This window comes from Plectropomus leopardus, chromosome 8, assembly GCF_008729295.1.
Source record: "Plectropomus leopardus isolate mb chromosome 8, YSFRI_Pleo_2.0, whole genome shotgun sequence".
Classification (NCBI taxonomy): Eukaryota; Metazoa; Chordata; class Actinopteri; order Perciformes; family Serranidae; genus Plectropomus; species Plectropomus leopardus.
In genome coordinates, this window is record NC_056470.1 from 8683806 (window position 1) to 8708982 (window position 25177).

The 25177-nt window shown below is 39.6% G+C and overlaps 1 protein-coding gene across 1 annotated transcript in view; it reads right to left on the reverse strand.

Annotated features, from left to right (window-relative positions):
* Positions 1–25177, reverse strand: part of LOC121947497 (kelch domain-containing protein 8B-like) — a 133379-nt gene that overhangs the window by 37164 nt on the left and 71038 nt on the right. The window contains exons 2-3 of the mRNA XM_042492578.1: positions 14125–14289; positions 4820–5044 (exon numbers count right to left, since the gene is read on the reverse strand). Of these exons, the coding sequence (XP_042348512.1) occupies positions 4820–5044; positions 14125–14289 (390 nt within the window). The remainder of the gene's footprint in view (positions 1–4819; positions 5045–14124; positions 14290–25177) is intronic.

Sequence of the window (25177 nt, forward strand, 5' to 3'; positions counted from 1 at the left end):
AATGTTAATGTTAGCATGGCAAGATCACAAAGACATTACATGTCACATACATATATGCATACATACATACAAGCACAAATTCCGCTTGGAAACTTTTAGCCGTATTCCATTACCAACATGAGATAAGACCCAGACAGTCCAAACCAAATTCTTAGAACTAGTGACAACAAAAGTTTACAGTTGCATATCCTCACGCTGCCTGTGTCTGAGTCGAAAAGTTGCACTTAAACAACTGCAACCGCAAAGACTACAGCCATCAGCCAACCAGCAGATATGTCCTGCATTTATGCAAGAGGAAATAACTCTCAATTTGGGGTAAGAAGCACCAGTACACTTTCAGGTACAAATATGAACTTGCGCACCTACATTGGGAAGCAAGACAGGGAAACTTCACTTTACTACTTCACCACTTGACTTCATTGCTTAATTTTTAAATGCTCTGATTGCCAACTGCTGTTTGCTCTGAGCACATCTACCGTCAAGTCGCTCTCTCTTCCTCTCAACCACACACTTGGTACACACTGAGCTGGCGTGAATGTGTGTGCTTTTTATATTTTTTCATTGATGGTTATGGATGAGAATTTGGTGAACCTCAGCTGTCAATCAAAACAATAAGACACAACAGACAAGCCCTCACATTCTACAGCCCACATTTGGCGGGCACTAATTGAAAGAAAATTTATCACAGGATTTTTAAACTGTGAAGAGGAGATCCCTGAGGTTTAAGGGCATGAAAGCGGCAAATGTGATTGGCCAGGATTGTCACAGTCTGTCACACACTGAATACAATGTATGCTGATGTACTCTTTCTAATCCTACCCCATATCTAGATGCAGCAGGTGCCTCTGGCTACAATATAAGCAAAAGCGTGCTGGCAGGCTTTGGGAACACTGGGCATGGCACACTTCACTACACTTCACAACACGCCCTCTGATTCATGAAAGCAAAGCATCAGGATATCAGTAATGAAGTGCTCAAAACAATTGTTAGCTACAAGCCTGGTAAGGAAGCTTTGAAACTTGGTTGCTCATCAAATGAATTACTGTCTGTTCAGCCTCCAAAACACTGAATCTTATTAGTTTTCTCTTCATGTTTTTCTTCCAAAGTCAAAATTCTTTCTCCAACTCTTAATTGCAGGCAAGCTGAATCAGTCACGACTCAGTACACAGAGCTTTCTATCTATCTGTTTATCTATCTATCTATCTATCTATCTATCTATCCATATTCATATCATCCATCCACTTTGAATCATCACAGATTCAGTGAAGATATTTTCAGATGTTGCCTGACTGAATCTAACAGCATTAAAGCTCTGGGGAACTAAAAGGATTCTGTGTATGAAGCTACATTAGATAACAATACACTCAGATAATGTTTCAGTCTTGTATGGTTAAGTAGAAAGGCCCTGTTTTTTATTCATCCCTCATCCATACTTCACCATACCTCACCCTGAAGTGTGCACTCACTTACAGTAGTTTGCTGTGTGCCCACACATCAGAACATGTGTGACCCTGTTCTAAATGTATCAGTTATCCATGTAAGTGCTTATATTATCATATCATATTATTCATATGATATTGTTTTGTAGATGAAATAAAGCAGCAGAGTATGTGTGCAACATATGAGTTCACCAGGGAACAGAATTAATCTCTCTGGTAATGCAATCAAAATACCTGCAGCGTACCTGCAGTGGTAACATACCTGTGGAGTCTGCAGCTGCTGCATAGATGTTTCCTGTCATGACACTGAGTCTGTGCACCCTCTTTGTATCTACATCACTCAATATCCTATAAGCTACTGAAAGCTTGACAAGGGCACTTTAGTGACAGCAGCCCCAGTAGCATCTCACTAAAATTGTCCTACTGTGTGCCCTTCTCTGCCGCCATCTTCAACCAGAGATGTTTTCATCAACTGTCAGTGGGAAGGGCACAATCAGTTTCTGCTCTAATGATCCTGGTCTGTAGTTTGATGTTGTGGTTGTAGTAGTTGGAGGACATGGAGTTTCAAAAAAGTGAGCTCATCAGACTTCTTAAACCTCCTCATCTCTGCTTGATGCTTGAGGCTGCATAACACACCAGAATCCCTAAAGAAACCAATGGTGGTAGTGCTGCACTGTGGGTCATGTGGGCACTAGGTTTTGACAAGAAAGAAAAAAATACCTGGGAAAAGAAAAACAATACCACTGCTTCTGTATTGATTTTGATTCTTTTTTTAAAACGTCCCATTGTGAGTCTGGCAGTAGGAGTGCAATGCTTAATGCTCTTTTAAAGTTAGGGAAACTTGGTGATCATTCATTGTGATAGATAAAAATCCTATAGTTGCAGCTACTAAATGAAGGTTTAGCTCAGGCAGTGGTAGACCAACAGCTCCTGTTTTTTCAGCTATGTAAATCACTGTTTTTCTCAATAAAATCTGGCTTCCAAAATAGCAAAAGCTTTCTGCTGTTGTAAATATAGCATAAACTAGAGCCAATACTGACTGTTTCTAGGAGGGATTTCTTTTAGGTGACTAAAATACTTTTTTTTTCTGACACCATAGTAGATTATTAAGCCACTGTATCACTACCACTGACGGCATCTTCAAACTGGGAGAATGTCAACTGATCCATACTGTATACAATACACTGACCATGGATAAGTACCTCACACAAGCCAACTTCTAAAAATCTAAACTATCCCTTTAAAGTTATGACACTGATGCCATAAACTTGATGTCAAATATAACTACGACAGAAATACTTCTCATATGTCCTGCTGATGTTTTACCCTTCTACAATCATGTTAGAGGCCTCAGTGCTGATTCACCCTTTAGCCAACAGCCCATTTGCTGAGTTACATAAAAGTAAACCATGATAATCCCTTAAAATTTACCTAAAATTCATGGCACCAAGAGGGACACGATTCTCCTCCATTTATACCAAAAAGATTATACTCTTTCACAGAACTGCTGAAACCCATCTGGCATATCAGATGTCTGCTTCTTGTTAATAACAGACATAATTACAGCCCATGATATGATGAAGGCACACACTGTTCTGTTTTGATGCTGCTTAAAATGGGATTTGCAGCAAAAGTAATAAAAAATAATAACCCGGGCTTCTCAAAGCCCATCATAGCCTAAATGATCCCGTTCTCAAGGTCATGATTCATTTTGTTTCAGGTGCTAAACCTTCACAGTGCATCAAAACGCAGCTGAAAATAAAAGGCAGTGTGGCATAATATCAAAGTCACTCACAGATTTACAGCGACTGATATGTTTGGCTCATCTAAATCAGCGCACATATTCCCCTTATTGCATTTTTGCATTTCTTCAGATATTTTTAATGCTGCAACATTTCACGAGCCATAACTCATCAGCAATAATCCCCATCTTAGTGTTTGTTTATTTCTTTCACTGGCCATAAATCTGGTGCACAAAAGAACTTCCTATATCAGCATCACCATCAGCTTTGATATGATCTGACTCAACTACTGCATAATCTTCCTATATTTGGATTGCATTGTGAGCACAGAACACATGTCTCACACAAAGTGCTCCAGGGTGCAGATGAACCCAAGCAGCAATTCTTTTGGGCTGCATACAAAGCAGCTTCTCTCTTCTCTTGTTTCCAAGTGAATAAACTCAGAAGGAACTGACTATATAAATACTTCCCTAAATGTAAATCATAAAAATCACACAATTTTAGTTCTTATGTGAAACATACTGTATCTGTCCAATGTTTAGACCTCAAACAGTAATGCCCTGAAAAGGCCACAGTGGTGGAGGAATGTTCTAAAAAAAATCATGAACACCGAAATCTAATCAGTTCATTGTTGAGTCAAAGTTAACGTCCATGCCAAACTTGAAAAATTTTCTGCCTTTTGCGTGCAAAAAGTAGAAAATAAGGTATGTTTCAATTTTATTCTAGCCCTCCCTCCTGCTACAGCCAGCAGAGCTACATGCATTGCCTCACGGTAAAAGGATAAAAAAGGTGGAATCATAGGATGCAGCAAAGTGGCAGAATGTGATTTCATATTTATTTTAACATTTACCTTGACTATTGCAACTCCTTCTACTTGGGAATCCATCAGTCTTTACCTACACATATGCACTATGTGCAGAAGACTGCAAGGTTTTTTAATTGTTTTTAGTAATGAGCATATTCACCCTATTCTTGCGCATGGTCAGTTTTAGAGTTCATTTTAAGACTATTTGTCTATAAAGCACTTTACAGATTGGCTCCCCTCTTACTTTTCTAACATTTTGATTCCCCAACCAGGTTTCTCAGGTCTTCTGACCAGTACCTTCTGGTCATCCCTCGGGCTTGGCGAACGCTCAGGGGCGAATGCACATTTTCAGTCCGTGGAATGACCTACCTCACCACATCAGATCTGCTCCCTATACTGAGTCGTTCAAAGCACAGCTCAAGGCCCACCTCCTTTCTTTGGCTTTTGAATGTGCTAAAATCGCCATCACTAATTGGCTTCTTATAATAGTTGTTTACTAGTTTTTGCATTACTCATCAAGTTTTTCTTGGTCTCTGCCTAATATGCATGGTTTTGTCTGTTTTGTTGACCTGTTTTTATGCTGCCTGTGTTTGTAAAGCACATGTTGTTTTAAACGAGCTATAGAAATAAACTCAACTTGACTTGATTGACTGGGGGAGGGAGACAGAGAGAAAAATAAATGTAAAGGTCACCCCGAAATCAATTGGGCTCGTACCATTACTTAGCTGTGTGTGCGTGACTTATGTAGGAGCCCTCCAAGAAAGTTCCAGGTATTTCATACGGGCAGACCATATATCCTGATGTAAAGGTAGTATTTGGATGTAGCTTCTTACCTTGATCCAAATCGTACTCCTCCATGGTACTGACAAAGTGAGGTCTGGAGTAGAAGTTATGTGGCCCTGGTTGCTGAAGGCCCCCCAGGCTGAAAAGGCTTCGCTCATTTGTGGCGCAGCAGGAAAAGGCCCTTCGGCTTGGGATGCAGGGGTAACGTGTCCAGCTCTTCATCTCCAGGTCAAAAGCCTCAAGCGCCGTCACTGGCATCTTTCCCTGACGGCCACCTGAAGAAGGCAGAGGAGTGTTCAGACTTTGTATGCCCACAGGTTTCACATTTGTTAAAATTTACTGGGAATATGGCAGTTTTCAGACCAGGGGAATGTTATCAAAGTGTTAAGGCCCTGTCTATATGTATACAGATATTTCTGTAATCAGATATTTTCCTCTGTGTCTCAGCATAATGTTCACATGCAAATGGAGTAGGTCACTGAAATGGAGATTTTTCAAAATGCCTTCATAATTCACACCATCTCCTCAATTTGCACATGCCCACTGCTGCATTGTCTTATGAGCATATGCTAGAAACAACAACAATAGCAGACTTCTGGTTTGCTAATGTTTTGTTAGCACTGCTAACCAAAGCAAAAAAGCAAGATCAGCTTGTGTTAAAGTTAAAATGAAACAGCCTGGTAGTTACACACAGCCATTCTTAAAGCTACATCCTTCAAAATTATTAGCAACATACATTTCCAGGAAAATTAGCATGTACATGAAAAGCCAGTCTTGGAAAAAACAATTTTTTTGCGTGACACTGTTTGTCCTTGTTTTCCATTGCCCTTTTTCTTTTCATTGCTTTTTAATCCCCTGCTGTCACAGAGTTTCCTTGGCATTTATGTTTAAGTCTGGCAAGTGTACAGGGCAGCACAGGGACCACATTTCATTTTAGACTGAAAGCAGAGCATAGCAGCGGGGTGCTCCCTTAGGACGCCTACAAGTTGTTTACTTCCACAAATCATGACTTATCCTTGTAAAATATAACAACAAGGGGAATGGTAAAGTGGTGAGAGAGGGAGCATATAGCAGGGCAATATAATGTGAGTGACGGAGAGGGGGAGGGGAGGTTGAGGTCAGTGCTGAACAATGTGAGAGAGATGTTGAGGGTAAAAAAAGACAAATAGGGGAAGGAAGGAGAAATGAAAGGACATGAGATGAATACAAAAACAGATGGTGAAGAAGAAAGAGGCAGAATGAAGTGCGAGAGAGGAAAATGAGACAATGACACAGAGATATTGTGCAAAAGTAATACAGTGAAGGGAGGAGAATGTGGAGGAGTGAGAGAAGAAAGTGGAAGAGGGTCAACTGGAGTAGGCAGGGTGGCATGGAGATCGATAGCAGCAGCGAGACAAAGAGTCGAACTGAGTGGGAAGCATCAGAGTCAGAGAGGTGTGAGAGAAAGAAGGACATTTTGAGCTGAAAGATCTGTTGATCATAAGTTTGGTATTAGAGAGGCATTAAAAATCCACATTGCAACAGAATTTATAATATGCAGTTTGTACAGTATAATCTGTGTACGCTTTTTTATGAGATCAGATGGCTCACATTAAGATGAGCTTTATCGCAATACTTCAGAAACACGATTATCAAACAGAGAGATGTTGTTGCTGCATGGCTGTGACAATTCACTGATGTCACACGTCAGCACTGAAAACTGAACAGTCATCTGTCTAATTTGTAAAATTGACAGGACTAACAGAGAAAAACTCAAATATACATGAAAAATATTATTATGCATCTTGAAACCCAAAGACATGATCATCATGTTTAAGCTATACTGGTTAGCTGTAATCCGATTGGACACTCTTTAAATAGTCCGATACTTTGGGAAATATGCTGATTTGCCTTCTTGCCCAGAGTTGACGGGAAAATTAATATAACTGAAAGTCATGAGAGTGGAATAGATTTTCCCATTTCACTCTCTGCAGGAGGGCTAATAAGTATATTTCCTAAACTTTTTAACTATTGCTTTAAACGGTCAGCAGTGGTGCACAACACCAAAAACCTCTCTTTATAAAGTACAGTACTATTCAATCCAGTGCTAAGCAACTCTGCCAGTGGTAATGTAAAGGCAACCTAAAAGGTGACTTTACAGATCTGGTAATAAGTTCTAGAACACAACTTTTTGTACTTCAATAAAAAAAACTAAAGACCCTTTTGTTTTTACAAATATTGCTCCACAAAGTATGGCATAAAGATGGTTGACAGGTTTGACATGTCAATACACTTTACTATTTTGAGCAATACAAAGGGCATAGCAGTGTTGATCTGATGGTTGCAGGACTGCGAATTGCTGAAAAAAATAACGATACCAGTACCCTTAAAGTGATACCAATAGAGTATTTCATTCCATGACCATAATGTGAATGAAGTGGTGTGTTGTATCGCCACACATTCAAAGTTTTGGTGGGATCTCAGAACGCTGAACTGCTAACTCAGTGTTGCCAGCTTGGCAATTTTCTGCTTCCATTAATGGGTTATGACGTCTCCAATGTGTAAATGAGCATATGGCTTCATTTGGCAACTATGAGATACTTTCGGAGCTAGTGCTGGATACTTTCATTGTGCCAAAACTGTTCTAGGGATGTCTGCTTAGAGTAAACCCGGCAGCACACACTCTGTGACAGGGTTAACAGTTAGCATCACACTGCTAACTGTAGATATGTAGATGTGAGTTCGTTGGGACCGTTTAAGGGCTCGGTCTTCATTTTTAGTCAGGATGACCACGCGCTGGGAGGAGAGTGGCTCGGGAGACAGCAGCAACAGAAAGTTTGTTAATCCGGCGGGGAGTAAGGATCAGATTCTGGTGCAAGAAGGGTCTAATGTGCTCATTGTTTGTCTGGAAACATTTTGATAACTTACTCTTTGGTTGTTGGTTATTTCAGTAAATACTCTCAAGGTCTGAGTACCGATACCTAGACCTAGTTGGTCGGTTAAGTCAGTCCACCACTTCCCTCAGATTCAATATCTAAACAATAATAGAATGGATTACCCTAAAATTATTCTATATTCATGGTCCTCTGAAAATGAATCCAACTGACTTTGATGGCTCACTCATTTTTTCATCATCATCAGGTCAACATTTCAGTTGGTCCAGCATTTGTCATTTGTATCCAAATACCCGAAGACTGATGGAATTCCCACCAGATTCATGATAACTTTGTGCTAATTAGTAAATATTAGCATTTTAACACACAAAAACCAAGATGGTAAACATGGTAAATATTATACCTTGTGTACATCAGCATGTTAGCATTGTGAGCATGTTACAATGCATTTAGGTCAAAGCACCATATCTAATTTAATGTCACACATTAAAACACCATAACATACTGAACATGCAGCATTAAAATCCAAAGGGCAGCTTCTGCTAGAGATGCCAAAAGAATATATCAAAAGTATTTTCTTTTCAGATTTTTAATGCTTCTGAAAAGAGCAAAGCAAAATATCCCCAGGTCTTTCTTCTCTCTCATTAGCTCCACCTAAACAGGACCAGGTAGTTAACTCAAGTGCTATAATTTGCATTTGATTTGTTGCTTTTGCTTGAGTCCTTGAGCACTTTTTTCTTAGTAGGCTTTCAATCCAAAGCAGTCACCACTTGGATTCCTCCCAAAATGCCCAAGAAAGCAAGCAGCCAAAATGCTGTGATATGGTTTGTGTTCTTACAGGCTGTAATGCTTGGTGTTACAATAATACATTGCTGTTCTTACTGAATTGCCCGTTTGGTACAAGATACTGGCTGGTATAAACACTAGTGGCCATTTCTAATTTATCTGCTGGTAACTGACACAAAGCTTCAGTAGTAAAAAGAGCTCCGGGGAGAGAGGAGATTTGTCTTTTTTGATTCCTTATCTGTCTTTGCAGCTGCAGAAGGGTGGTGTTATTTCAATATATATATATATCATTCAAGAACATGCAGTATGAAAGTCCTACAATAAGAGAAGTGATTTGCATGTTCATATGCATATCTTTTTGTTATGCAGAATCATTTTTGATCAGCTTTGACATGTTGACAGCTTCTTTTTCAGCTGCACTTGTGTGCTGATTACCAGCCCTGACAACAAAATCCTTGATTCCAAGTGTACACACACACAAACACACATATTTAAAGCAGTCTGAAGCCTGATGAGTTATGTCATATGCCAGTAAGTCTGCGGCTTCCTGGGAACACACAGAATTTAAATCAAAGGGGGTTGAGGCACCCACTATTTCAAATACACCCCCTAGTGGAGCAACAGCTGAAGAAGCAGCTTGAATTTTACAAGGTACAATGAAGTTTTCAAGTACAGAAAGTAAACAGGCATTATATTCACACAGCATGATGGAGAGAGAAAGAAAGCAATAAATAAAAGCTGGATTTCTAGTTAAAGGGACAAAAAGCATTAGCATCACGGTATTCTGTTTGCACATTGCTCATAATGTGTTTTGTGGTATAAATCTCTGTAATTTGGTGTGCTAGTCCACAGATAAATTACGGATGTTTCAATCATAGCGCAAACTGCTATTTTTACTTCAACTTATCTTTTTTTTTTTTGGCTTTAGAAATAAGTCTTTTTGTTCTTTCACAAACAAACATTATGCAAACCTTATTGTCAAGCACACCACTCAAGGTCATACCAGTACTGAAACACAACAGAAAATATTTCCTTCATTGCTAAGCAGTAACAGCACCTCCTCTGACAGTAGTGCTAAGACCACATGCACTGAACTTCAATCAGAACAGAGACCTTTCAATTTTCTTTGTAGAGAGGTGAGAGTGGTAGTCGCCAGAAAAACAATATCAAAATTTCCCAGGTAAGACCTAACTTAACCCATATAATTATAAATCTAAAGTAATGGATGCTTAAGAACAAAAGTTTAGCACTACATGTCTGTATGGGTCTCTATATACCTCTTAATGCAACGGTTCAACATCTTGATGAATATGATCAATTTCTTCACTCACATCTGTTCATTTAAAGGTCCAGTGTGTAGGACTTAAGGGGATATATTATTATATTGTCAGAAATGGAAAATAATACAATAAGCATGTTTTTATTTAGTGTAAAATCACCTGAAAATAAAAATCATTGTGTTGTAGTTGACTCAGAGTAAGACATTTACATCTACATAGTGAGTGGGTCTTCTTCATTGAAAATCCCTTAATGCACCGGCATGTTTCTACAGAACAGAACAAATAAATCAAACTCTGGCTCTAAATAGGGTCATTCGCGTTTTTCCGTTGCCCACTGTAGTTAGCAACATAGCAAAAGGGTCAGAAAAATCCAGATTTTTTAATGTGAAACTGCTTAATTCATTGTTTTCACTAGTTTATATCACTGGGTCCTTTTTTTTTTTTTTTTTTGAGCGTAAGAGACCTCAGCAGATAATTTGTTAAAACTGTCCTAGACGTCTGGTCAGAGAAAAAAAGGTAAGCACACATTAGCAGGGGCTAGCAGACTGTCTCTTTATGGCGGGTTATGTGCCAGACTGTTTCTGGGCACATGAACTCCCTGGTGTCTCCACTTGTTGCCTAGCAACTGCTCGGAGTTAGTAATGTCATCAAACTCTTCTGAAAACAAGCAAATGCATGAATTTCCCAAAATGTCACACTTTTTCTGTAATAGATATAAAGGGGAAATGTTAGCCTTTAACAACACATCAAACAATATGTTAAATCAAACTGTGGTCCCAACCAGAGGAGCATGCAGTTCAGCTGATTTCAAAATTATTTATGTTACAATTTAGCAAAAATGATGTACATACCCACATATTTGTATTAATGACAGTCAAAGAGGATCAAAAAATAGCTAAGACGCAAAGATTAATGTCAAAATGTGTCAAATGAATGGATAAATAATGGTTTAAAGACACATTCAGCTTCCCACACTTTCCCTTCTAGTAGAATAAACTATTTTCGTCAGGGCAACAGGCCAGGTGATCAGGTGACCAAAACCAAAAGTTATGACTAAATTTCATGAATTCTGTCATACAGGTTAGGTATACAGGCTAGTCAAAAACTACTACAAAATATACTAAATGTATAACTTTGGTTTCTTATTTTACCGTTAACATTACTAATTATCTGATGTGCATACACTATATCACTACAGGTAACATTTTGAGTTTCACAACAGTATATATTTATTTTAGGTGAAGCATTGTTCTTCATAGGCTGGTTGTCCTTTTCCTTAAAAAGCCAGAAGCTTTTATATGAAAAAAATATATTGATTTACTAGGAGCACGCCTACTCATGTTGAAAATCTGTTTAATGATATTTTATAAAATGGGGATAGAGTAGAATGGAAATACTCAGGTTACATACAAGTACCTCAAAATTGCATTTCAGTACAGTGCTTGAATAAATTTTATCCACTGTATTCCACCATTGTCAATCTGCTGATGTTTTCAGTATTTGCAGTATTTCTAACTTCTTGCCAAACTGATGCATATGTTTTCTCCATCTGCTTCTGTTGCCTGTCCGCAGTGTTTCAAGCTCTGTCCAGCACAGCACACAAGCAAGGAGTTATTCTACCCCTCTGGTGGAGCGTGGGAGAATAAAAACATTGATATGGAAAGCTGCTGCTCTCATGAGGTTACATCTACTTTGTGATGAACGTGGACTGTGTTGTTGCTGGTAGCGTGCAGTGAAATGAATTCATCTCTTTGCAAAACGCTTCGGCAGTGAGATAAAATCATCCTCCTCTGCTTTGTGTGATTCCAATTTCTGTCATAGTGGTGGCGTGAAATTTTTACCAAGTGTCAATGAGCAATAACAGCCCCCCAAAGAGACACAATGAGAACAAATACAACCTTTGATCATGGATGGAAAATGACTGCATGGGAACAACAAAACGCAGGGTGTGCACTGCATACACATTGCTTTTTTTTCTCCTACAGAGTAGCTTTTAACTCCATCTCTGTCCTGATCAATATTGTACCAAGGATGCGAGTCTCTTTGGACCTGAGCGGCACATTTTTGTCCTTCTGTCAGTTCCTTTCACAGCTCTAAAACTGCCAGGCAGATAAAGTCACAGAGCTAAAAGGCTTATGGCGGAAACAGAACAACACTCTTTTGACCCACGGCTCAGTAGGTGTGTGTGTGCTGCATGAAAGCAACAAAGTAAAACAGAGAGATACTGCAAGTGTGTAAGACAGACCAAAAGTACAATCACATCGTTTAGGGACAGCGGGCAAACTTACAGTCTCTATCCCTTTATCAACTGTCTGAGCACAGACTAGCACAGAGGTTGAAAATGGTCCCACGGCACCAAAACCCGAGGACCGAGGCACTTCAAATATATCACTGATGTCCTTGAGAAAGTGACTGAACACGTCCCTCTTCACTCTGCTGAATCCCTGAACTGAACTCCCAGGTGATGTCAGACTGCAGGCAGTGGTGTAGTGTATGTGGTATGCAGGTATATACCATATACCAACTAAGAAAGCTCCACAACTTCTGTATACCCATTTATAAATGCAGAGGGATACAACAACGTAAGCCCTGTTTACACAGCCTATTTAAGGCAAGAATATTGCACCATTATTCCGCCTCAACTGCAGAATAAAAGGCACAATGCAGATTTGGGGGGAATGAGTTGTCTTACCTTTAAGCTGGCAAGAAAGGTAGTAACAGCGCTGAATCAGGACGGGACCATAGGTGGGACTAGCCTGTTCTCATTTCGAAGTCGTCAGATTTTACCTGTTTGTCAGTGATTTTGGTGAAAGATACCAATGCCAAAAGCCACCTCTGTGGCATTATGATAGGCCACTGGGCAGCATCAGTTTGTAATGTGCCCAGACAGAACCTTTCACAGTGTTAAGACATAATGCCGCTCAGTCGCCGCCTTATGCTAAGATGCTGGACAGTGTCAGGGTGAAATGCTGCTGGAAAAGATGCAATATAAGGAGTGCAAGGGTCCCTTTACAGTGAGCAGGAGGGGTGGTGGATGGGTCCAACATACCACAGACTTTTACCTGGGAGCCCAATGTTTGCATCCTGTATGAATGGAGAGCCAAATCATGTTGTTTCATGATGACGTGCTTTTGTTGCCTAATCCTAAATATGTGCTTTTGTTGACATCCTGGTGTTGGTTGCGGCATTCCACCAGATCAAAAGCAGACATAGTAGGATAGCTAGAGCGTAATGCATAGACATGGAAGTCCACTGACAAAGCAGGGATATCTGACAACTGGGGATGAGAATTTATTGGTGGGATGCATGTTATGCGTCCGACCCACCACAGGAGATTTAAAAAGCAGCTAGCAGCAGTTAGTTAACTCAAAGCGAAGGAACAGTGGCCATAAATGACCGCAGTGGAAAAACAATGAGGTTCGGGAGCTCCTTACCCTCCAAGCAGAGGCAGATGCTGTTGCGTAACACATCATGCTCATCTCGCCTCTTTTTCCACCATTGTTTGCATAAAAATGCAAAGGTGGCATAAACAAAGGACTTTGTTGCAGCCCTATAGCACTATCTCTGTTAAAAAAGGGCCAACATTTTGTTACACATCTTTTACTCCAGCTATTAGTTTTTGCAATTACCGTATCGAGAGATGTGACAGCTACATGTACCAATGCTGCAAAGTATTCAGATATTCCAATCATCTTTCCTCATCCCCATCCCACTGAGTTCAGTGCGTAGTGTGTGTGAGGTGATTTGTCAAGTGGCAGTTAATGTACAGTGTAGGTGTCAGTTTGTCCATAAGAGCGGCTAACTAGCTAAGGCCAGTTAGCTTCCAGTGTAGCCCTCTGCGAATGGAGATTTAAAAAAAAAAGAAGACCTTATCTTGGGGGCTCATCATGAATTTCCAAATGTTAGCGGACTGAATGGATCAAATCCCAATAGTGAAACAAATCATTTCATAGGGGTTTTGACACTCAGAAAAATGTTTTCACAGATTCATTGAGGTTTCTTTCACAATTTAAGTCTGTGGGAAAAAGTATTTTTGGGCCCCATGGCATGATGTGATGGATCCAGGTAGTGTAACTCCACTTTTGGTCATTATATGAAATTGTTTTCAAACCCTGGCGCTGTTCCTGGAGCTTGGAGCAGACAGATATGAGTAGTGATAGAATAGGTCCCAAGGGTGCTTTAAGAAAAGGTGCCAAGGGTACTGCAAGAATTTCTCCCTTCCTTTTTGTTATATTTCAATATTTTACTTGACATGTTTTATATTATTTCACCATAAAAAACTGTGAAGGGATCCCAGGGTTTTAAAAAAGTCTGGGAAACTATGGGGACAGAAACATACAGTGCTAGTGAATTCAATACTGAGATGTAAAGAGATGAAAAAGGGGAAAAATTAGATGGTGAGATCTCGTTTCCTACCCATCATGTAGATTTTGTTTCCTCTTACGAAGGGCGTGGCTCCGTACCGCGGCGTGGGCATGGAGGTCATTGGCTGCCACTGGTCCTTCTCCGCCTCATAAACTCTCACCAGGGCCTGCGGCGTTGTGTCGGCTCCCATACCTCCCAACGCATACACCTTTCCATCTGCACAGACACATACAAGAGAGTCACAATGTTATCAACAGCTTCTGAAGAGCTTGTTATAATTTATTCTCTTGATGCAACACTGTAGTCAATAGATGTTTGCTCTCGAGCTTGTTGTCAGGTTAATGTGAGGTGGGAAAAACTGCTGCCAACAGTTCTGCAAACAACCAGAGAGAGTGATGCATCGCGGTGCCCTTTTGTCCCACCATTTGTGCTGTAGCTGTCAGGTCTGCTATCTGACTCATCCGTCCACACTCATCCAAACAACTTGAAATATTTATGCGCTGGTCTGAGGAATTTCCAGATAACCCTACAATAACTTTTTCACAAGGACACCGCAAGCAGTCCCAACGACTGCAGTGTCATTAGAATATACAGAGAAGCAGGGAAACAGAGGGAGAAAGTGCTGAGCAAGCATGGAAAAACTGGAGGAGGGGGAGAGGAGAGGGGAGGAGAGGCGGAAACATGAGAGAAGAGAGGACTAGAGAGGATAAAAGATGATAAGAGGAGGAAACAAGCAAGAAGAGCAGAAGGAGAAACATGAGGAGAGGACAAAAAGGGCAAAAAAGAGGAGAGGAGGAAAGAAGTGAGAAGAGAAGAGAAGAGAAGAGAAGAGAAGAGAAGAGAAGAGAAGAGAAGAGAAGAGAAGGAAAAAAGCGAGAAGATAAGTGAGAGGAGGGAAGGAGGAGAGGAGGGAAACATGAGAAGAGGACAAGAAAGAATAAAAGATAAGAGGGGAGGAGGAAACAAGCAGGGAGAGGAAGGAAAGAGAGGAAAGAAGGAAACAGGATGAGAGGACAAGAGATGAAAGAAGAGAGGGAAACAATCGAGAAGAGGATAAGACAGGACAAAGGTTTAGAGGACAGGAGGACACAAACAAGGAGAGGTGATAAGAAGACAAAGGACAAAAGATGAGAGGACAGGGGTGAACGAGTAAGAGGAGAAAAGAAGAGCACAAGCAAGAACAGGAGAGGTGGAGATGAGAAAAGAGGACAAACCATGAGAAGAGGACAAGAAAGGACAAAAGATGAGAGGAGGAGGAGGACACAAGGGAGAAGAGGAAGTAGGAGACAAAACGAAGGAAAGAAAAAAGTGAGAGCAGGAAACAAGAGGAGAGGGGGAAACAAGTGGAGGGCAGAGCAGTGTTATAAATGAACAGACCATCAGCACTCTGAAAGTTGCGTCAATTGAAATCTGTGTAAGAGAGAGAGAGGGGAAGTGAGAGAAGGAGGGAGAGAGAGAGAGAGAGCTACTCTGTCACAGAGACAGATGACAGATCCACAGAGCTGTGACTTAAACTGTGAAGAATAAAGCAATAATAAATCTGTCAGTGGAAATGCAGCTCAACACAAGTGTGATCGCCACACAGTTCAGCAGTTACTGAGTAAATCCCATTTTACTGCTGTACATAAAATAAATGACGCAGTAAGGACACACTGGCATCCCATGAAGCATGTCGCAATGCAGCCACGTGGAGATGTGGGGGCGGGGCAGGGAAATATACCTATACTCCCCAGCTCATAAACCCTTTTTTATTTAATCACCAGGGAGCTAAGTGGGTTGAGTACAGCATTAATACTGTAATTGCAAAGGGCCAGACCTACCACAATATAAGCATGTCTGCTGCTGTAATAAGCTGTCTATAAATAGTGGCTTTATATTGTATATGCCCTTCCATTAAGCCATTTGTATATTCACCAGTGTTGAATCTATATGAGGACTTTTAATTTGTTTCCGGTAAGATCCCCTTTGTTATGCATGAGGAGAGTCTGCATTAATGGATCTGTAAGGCTGCAATGGTCATTGTAAGTAAGATAAACTGTTAAATCAATGAGCCTCGGCATTGGACAAATTAAAATTTTGACCTGATGATGGTGCCAGATAAAGAATCTGAGATTGCCAACATTGACAAAGATCACTGTATTTACACAACTGCATGAAATTTAACAAAACAGCTTCACATGTCACTGTAAACTGCAAATATCAGGAGAAAATCTTGGATGAAAATTCACCAAAGTCAGTGTGCCAAATCAATGTCATATCTAGGCCGTAGCCTATGAAAGTGGCCCGTGCCGTTGTGAGCATTTATACTTGTGTATTGGTGTGTCTTTAGCCTCATGTCCACTGCACAAAAAAAACAACAACACAACACCCTTTAACATCTGGCGTTTTTTAATGCAATGGGAATGCATATGATCAGTATCAATGACTCTGCAGTAGTCACAGGTATTTATCACCTCCGGTTCCTATCAGCATTAACAGGAACACAATACCCAGGTGAAAGCGTTCATTTTAGCTCCTTAACTGAACATCTTAACAAGACGGAATGACGGACAACCACTAATTACCATCAGTCTTTATCTAAGCAGTGCTAAAACACTGATCCAAATTAGTCTGCATCGAGTTTGAAAGAGAGACTAAATGAGTAAGATATAAATAAAGAGAAGTAACTACCGTAAAGTTTTCAGCTCTGTCCACCAAAGAGACACAAAAAAAAACCAATACACACACACAACCAAATGCATACATGTCTGCTGCAGGGCCGTGTAAACAGCTCTGCGCTTATGGCAATGGGAGAGCAATCGCCATAAGCTCCCATCTCAGCCGCTGTTGCGGGTTTACCTATTTTTTAAAAACTTTTGATGAAAAAGGGGTATTTGTCCCTCTGCAATTATAACGCCAGACTGCAGCAGGCAGCAGGGTTTCTTTCCCATTGTTTTGACCTTTGTCACATCTTTCTTCAAACAGCAACACTAACTTGTCTTGAGTTGTCATGTTTCTTCCCCTTGGTCGCTGCTCAGTTTGGTAAAGTTTTTCCACCTCTTGGTACATTCTACCACGTCCACACTGATATAATGTAAATTTCTCTCCAATAATTTGCAGCAATCTGACTATCTTTAGTCTTTAATCTTTGATCTCTAGTGTGGTGAATAAGAGTCATACTAATATTCATATTTGCAGACTTCTTCAGTCAACTTCTCCCCAGTTTGGTCATGTAATGGAAATGGGATGCTACCAAGCCGTCCAATCACAGATGTGGCATTCTGCATGTAGATACATTTCTAGGGAAGTGCACATACCCTACAGCATAGGTTACAACATAGGGTACACTACATGTCAATGCAGAGTCTAAGGCATAAACATTAATTTGACACCCAAGTATAAATCCCTCATTAGCTGTATCCTGAAAGGTCTGAGTGTGCTTTTCTCTTAATGGCTCTGCACTTACTTATTTGCATATTTGCCCGAGATGATGGAAAATTGTGCACTTTGATTTGAACAATGAGAACTTATTTCAGTATAATGATAATATTTAAATTACCACTTATTCGTGTATGGGAGAAAAAAATGCTGCACCACTGCAGGACTGCTAGAGTGACAATGAAAGAATGTTGCATTCCTGACGAATCCCCAATGTGGGTCAAAGGAAAAATAGAAAAGATAATAAGTAGAAATGAAGTAGATTAAACAGCTGTCATCTGTGTGTGTGTGTGTGTGTGTGTGTGTGTGTGTGTGTGTGTGTGTGTGTGTGTGTGTGTGTGCACATGCATGTGGATGTGGATAGGTGTCTATAATAGAGCAAATTATTTCACATGCAGGATGTGTGTAAACAAATTCACAACAGCACGAGGAAAATAACTGTCAAAATGTCTGTCAAACTAAATTGCTTTTACTTGAGCTTTTACACTTCCAGAGGCTCCTTTGTCACAGCGGTATGATAAGCATTTCAGTGTACAATGAAATGAAAGCCTGTTTTCACTGAGATTAAATGGAGAAAAAAGAATCTACATGCCCCGGGGAGGGCTTGAAAAAGTTTTTCATAATGTGTTTTATGGGGCATATTCAGCTTTTATCAGGCAATAAATCACAAGATGTGGCATGTTCAGTGATTCCCCGAGATTTTTTTCAGGCCCTGTGGTACACACCGAACAAACACGTAACAGATGCCTGGGATGACTTATTGGCGTGGTTGGCTTCAGTCCGATGGCACAGGGGATCAGCAATTTCATTATTTATGAACAAACTTTTGGTCACTCTGTATATTAAAAACTTAAAACAAGGTGAATGCAACAAGGAGAAGATGTCTGAACAAGCTGTATATATTTACAAAATAGTGGGTTAAGTAAGCATAATTTACTGCTGCAGTTCATCTTTCTTGGCTTTGAGACAATTTCTACCACAGCATCATTCTCCTTTCCCATTTGCTCATTAGCTCAGTTGAGAAAAAAATATATTGGGTTGCATATTACACAGTGTTTTTCTTTTCTGATGATGGTAATATGGTCAAAAACTACATATGACCTTCTTTGCCTTGTCCCTGTTGCTGTAACTTAAACCTGCAATCCCTTATTTTGGCAGATAAAATTTCTTCCAGAATAGACTACTATCTGTAAAAATGTATTTAAATAGAGAACAGTTCATTTTGTTAGGTACAAATATCTATCAAGAGGCCTACTACTTGTATAATTATAGTTAAATGAGGACTAGGTCATGCTGTAAGGCACAAATACCTTATACTACCTGTATAAGTGTATGTAATTTAAAATTTAAATTAAAATTCAAAATTACTTGTTTAAATATAATTTGATAAGTTTGACCACTTGGTCCAATAACATTTCAAAATCTGTTTGAGCTGCAAGATTAAATCATATTATCCTTATTTAAGTTAGCGGGATGTAAAACCTAAAGTTCTGCTCTAGTGAGCCCTCTAGAGCGCTTTCTGTACACAATGTATAAGATCCAGGTAATTTTATACTGTCCAAATCAAGCTTTTTAAGCTACATGCGCCACAAAGTAACTATTATACAAATGAATCAGGCCCCGCTTTCAAAGCTGTTTCCAGTTCTCTCTGTACATGCATGGCATGCGCTCCCTCCTTGTTATTGTTTTTATAGATATTTGTTCAATTTTAGTTCCTATAATGCATCAAAAAAAAAAAATTACTAATGTAACAGTAAAATGTGGCAAATATATAAAGTTACAGAGATGTACTTTCAATCTCATGACAGGAGTATGGAGGCTGAGGGAGATCAACTGCAACTTGAGAGAAACACAACCAAACACACATAAAACAAGCAGATGGGTAAACACAACATGACATTATCTGCCAAGTATGTCGCAAGTAGTGCAAATACAGAAATCCTGCAAGCTGTACAGACGCCCAAGCCACGTCATTGCACTCATTTTGACTCCAGACTTGTCTAAGATTATCATCCTGTCTCTAAAATGTAGTCCAGCCACACCAAATTTACTCTAATTTGATCTCATATTTTTTGTCAGTGCTTAAGGCTTGTGAGCACAGGTGAGGAGTGGCACATACGTATATGTACCAGTAAATTTAGAGCTGCACCTTTCGGTCCAGCTACCTCTTCATTGAGACAATCGGGTACAATGTTAGCATTACTGCTGACATGGAACCAATCCGCTTGTCTCTGCCAACACAGAGGTTGCCCTGTCGCTCAAGGTTGTTAAAGCTGTATGCAGCCTGAGAGGAAGACTGCAGACATACTCAAACACTTTTACCTCTTCTATTTTTGTTCAGGAAAAAGTTGCATGCCTTCACAAACTGGTCAAGATGCTGTTACAGTTTACATCCATGTCTGTCCAAACAAATATGTAGACATGACAGTTGACAATGCTTCAAATGTAGATGTTGCTGCAAAGAAGCTACACAAAACATGGACACTTTACACACATCCTCAACCTGCCAGCACAGAAGATCTATACAACCCAAAGATTAGTGTCACACATTAAGTGTCCGACCTCTCCCCTTCTATTCCTGAGTTATGATGTGGAATAATAGCCAGGAAAGTGTTTTTGCAGAACATTACAATGCTACATTTGACCACTGACGTTTTGGATATGAAATGTCATCATTTTATCCTGTTAGACATTTTTGTGGGATGTTGTCATAATCAGCGAATGAAATTTTGAGTTATGACCCAAAAACTATTTCTGCGAGATCTAAGTGACCATGAGCTATGACCTAACACCATCACATTCTACTCAGTCCATTCAAGTGGACGTTTTTGCCAAATTTGAGGAAATCAACCCAAGGTCATAGTGGCCTTGACCTCTCACCATCAAAATGGAATCAGTTGATTATTGAGCGCAAGTCAATGTTTTTGTGCCAAATTTACATATTCCCTCAAGATGTTCTTGAGATATTGCTTTTATGAGGATGAGACAGACTAGGTCATTGTGACATTGACCTTTGACCACTAAAATCTAATTAATTCATTGTTAAGTCCTAATGGAATTTTGTGGCAAATTTGAAGAAATTCCATGAAGATGTTTTTTAGATATCAAGTTTATAAGAGTGAGACGAATGAGGTTACAGTGACCTTCGCCTTTGACCTCTGACCATCAAAATCTAATAAGTTCATCGTTCAACATGTAAGGACTGACATTAGTCAAAGAAAACCAATAAAACACAGTGGTCTTTATAGTAAAAAAATGTAAATGTACAACATTATCATAGAATTATTAGAGTATCTGGTTTCTATCAAGCAAACACAATTTAAAGTAGAGTTAGTGCAGTAATGAGTACTTTCATTTTTTTGTTGATCTACTATTGCTTTTTTTACCACCTGGTCAAGACATATGTGCTTGACTGAGAGAAATGTCTATAAATGTAGATAATAGTTTTGTTTTTGATGTTTTTTTTGTTGAAGAATCTGATGTAATTGCATCCCCCCACTTATGAAACCAAACCTGGTAAAGGTTTGTAAGGGTAAAACCTTGTTTACACCAAGAAACACAGGCAGTGTGATATGATGCTATACATCTGGACTGGGTGTCTGACTGACACACACCCTTGACATTAACTGTCCACCCACACTGTTACCTGTGACCTGCAGCATCTCATCATTACTGAGTGTGTGTGTGTTTATGTCTGTATGCGAGCTCTCGTCTTTTTGGCCCAGCCGCTGTGTAATCATGCGCAATCTCTTCTAATTAAGGGAACCATGCTCTATTCTCTGCCCGTAACCCCGGGAGACTCCATGGCAACCACAGCGTAACCTACAGACTGTTATTACAGGGTGGCCGTTTGGCAGGTTAGTGCTTTGTGAACAAAATCTGTTGCCCCTCAAAGTATGACCATTGAGTCACTACCTGGAGCTCAGCAATTGTATGCACCGTACACTCAAATCATCAAACACCAGTGATGTTCAAAAGTGTAAATGTACAGCAGCAGTGACAGAAGACAGTACGGACAGAGCAGATTTAAAGGACTTATTACACATTAGTTATGGTTTATATTTTTGTCCTTCTCATTTTGATTCCTCTGCTGCACATCTTTCATTACTCTCTGTGTTCCTTTACTTTCATCATCTTCCATCTCCTTTTTTCTCCCATTAGGTTTTTTTGACTTCATCTGTCCCTTCTCACCCTCTTTTTTCTCCTGCCTTTCATTAAATCCTTTTATCCTTCCCTCTCATCTCTGTTTTTCATAACTCCTTATCCATTTGCATCCTCTACCACAGCGATCAGACCTTTTATTGGATGTTCTAATACGGTAACTGCAAAGAAAGCAAGTGGGGTTTTTTCTGGGTCCACATTGTTACTTAAAAAATATCATGTAGACAGTCATCACAGTAAATTAGGAGAAATGTAAGTGTATTTTTGTTTTAAAAATAAACTATTTGGATGCTGCATGAAAACACAGTTCTGCTAAAAGTAAAAGTGAGTTATTCTCCTGAGAGAGAAAAAGCAAGGTAGACAGAGGCAAACAGCTAACACATGACGAGAGTAAAGGCCTTTGCACACTGAGTCTGTTTTTTTCTGATACATTAGGATTTGCAGTGTGAAAACATGATTGACACAACATGGGGTCAAATTTATTTTCAAATGTGAAACAATTTTGGATGGAAAAAATGGACTCAACGTGCAAAGGCCTCATGAGTTTGGCTGAATTACAGTTTCGACGGTTCGGTCTGATGTATGAGCTTAAACCTGTTTGATTCAATGCAAAACAGCTGAACTGGCATTTATCATTATGACCAACCAAAGTGCCAGAGAAAATTTTGGCATTTTATGCTTCTGCAAACTGACATTTGTGTGTTATCATGTTGTTGATATGTTGAAACTTTATTTTTCTCCAACACTGTGGGTAACTTGTGGTTAGGTTTAGGCATAAAAACCAATTGGTTATGGTCAGGAAAAGTTCGTGTTTGGTTAAAAATACATGTTTTGAGGGCATAAATCCAGCTGGAAATGCAGCGATGTCTCAGAAAAGAACAACCACTTTATGTGGCACTAAAGCAAAAAGCAAAAGCGCCTATATGGCAGTATTTCAGATTTAAACCCAATGTAACCCAGTGCTTGACAACATAAATGAGGGGGACTGAGTTGGTCATATTGCTAAGAAGTTGGAGATGTGCAGCCTGTCGCCAAGTACATTTATTCTCTGCAGAATTTCACTTTAATTCACATTCACTTAGGTTGCTCATTCACCCCTTGGAGTTTGTATAACATATCTTGACCCTTTCTACGGGCCAATATGTCATTCATTTTGTCTTAAAAGTTTAATGGTTGTCATGTGTCTCTATGGGCTCCACTCACTTTGGAAACATTTGTTTACTGACAACTTGTTGGCCTCTGGAGCTCTTACAGAGCGCTTACATGACAATAATCTGACCAGTAATAAATCATGAGACCTGTGCTTCTATTTTTAGAGGCCCCATGAATTTAGCCTCATTCTGGATTAAACACATTTAGAGCAAGGAAGAAGATCCCAACAAAGTTAAAAGGGGCAAATATAAAACTAAGAGCAGAGGGTGAAGAGTGGTATTTCCCTTATAATACATGAATTTACTATTAATATGCTTTGTCATATACATTTTAGAGGAAATGTGAAGGATTACATTCACCAGTGTGACATTCCAAAATATGTAAAGTCATACAGAGGTTGTCCTGGTGGGCCATTTTATGCAGTCCAACATGATTTTATCATATGTCATAGCTACTTAAAAGCAGCACACTATGATGGATGATGACTGCATGTTAACACAAACCTGAGAAAAATTGCATGCTGCGGTATTGAAGTATATGAACAATAAACAATAGGGCCAGCAGATCGATGTCAGGCGACTCCTACCCCTCGCACAGAGGGTTCAAAATGTAAGACATGTACTTGAAAGTCTCAGTCTTGACTGAGTGGCACCAAACCTCAGTTAAGACACTCAATATGTGTTTTGTGTTTGTGCTTCCTTAACTGACACCAGAAAAGACCAGGAAGCAAAAGAGCTTGTACAACTACCAGACAGTGCTAGTCAGCCTCAGCCTGCTTGAGATGAATCTGAGGGCTGCCAAGAAAGATCCAGAGAAAGCGCAGACAGTAACCTTTAGGGCTTAAGAGAGGAAAAAGGAGGTTGAGAAGAAGAAATAAAAAAACTGACATGGACTTTAGCTTCCTCATCCTCATCAAACAGACATACAAATTCTCCTCATACACACATTTCTCAAATACTCAACACTTGGATGGCAAAAAGTTCAGCAGAGGTATTGCGTCTCCTTGGACTAAGCGGCATAGTCGACATACCGGAGCACAGATGAAAAGGTATGAAAAAGTAAAGAAGGAGTTACTCCAAAGGGAGACTATATACAAAGAACAGAAAATGGTTGGAGTTGGACTGAAAAGGTTATGGTTTCAGAAGTTCATCTCTGAAGGCAGTCCTTATTCAAAAATTCACTCAACAGTTATTGAAACTGTAATTTACAATACACAAAAAGCCACGCATCCACAGGAATGCAAGTACTCAATGTTATTTTTAAAGGTGTCCCATGCTCCTGTAATGCCAGTCATTACTGCTGCTTTGATTGATAGAAGACAATCTCCCACAGTGACGTTTAAAGGACACTGCACTCTTCCTAATGAACACTTGTCAATGCAGAGTCAATAAAATCTCTGCCTGCTGTCAGCTATACACAAATCCAGCCACTGTTTTGTGTGTTAAGCCATGTCGCAGTGCAGCCATTACTGCTGTGGCAAGTCACAGTCTCTGCTGCAGCCTGCTGAGTGTCAGCAGCAAAAGTTGTCGGCTTTTTAATTATTTTGGCTAATTGATAACAGACTTTGGCATAAAATGACACTGACATTGTTGTGTTATAATAGTTTTCCATGTTCAAAAAAATGAACACCTACTAAACACAGAGCTGCCCGCGTTTAATGACTGTGTTAACTGCTGACTTTTGGCCAAATGCATCTGTGGTTTCTTGTAGTAACTTCTGTAAGTGCTTGGTGTAGATAATAAACAAATGAATATGTATGAATTAAAGTAAAACCTAAGGCTTTTACAAGGAAAACTATATGTTCTATTTGTGTTTTCAACAGCTGCATTTGTGACAAGCAACCATGATGTATTCTGTGAATCATCAGTTTGTTGATACTCACTGATGACAGACCGGACTAAATTGTATATGCGCTGTTTGTGATGCCAACCAAAATATATTGACTTATATATTATATATTTACTGGTCATTGCTCTAATTAGAGCAACTAAGATTAAAAGTTCATCTATTCTGCGGCCCTAAGACAGTATACCTTAGCGCACTGACATTAGATGCATTAGTTAAGCATTGTTAATCAAGTAGCTGATGTTAAAAGTAGAAAAAATAGAAAATTATAAACTTCTTAGGAAAGCTTGTATTCAAATATCACTGCTTTGTTATGTGTTTCATTCATTCTACTCTTCTTTCTTTTTTCAGTTTCTTTCAGATTAACAAAAGTGTTATATCAATCTCGAATCAGGGACAAGTATGGTGCTAAATAACTGGGCTCAAACTACACGGTACTGTAGGCTCAATGTAACACAGACTCAGTGACACACACTCACACAGAGGGGTCAATGCTGGAGCAATCACATTGTTCTCTTTAGTGAAGCTA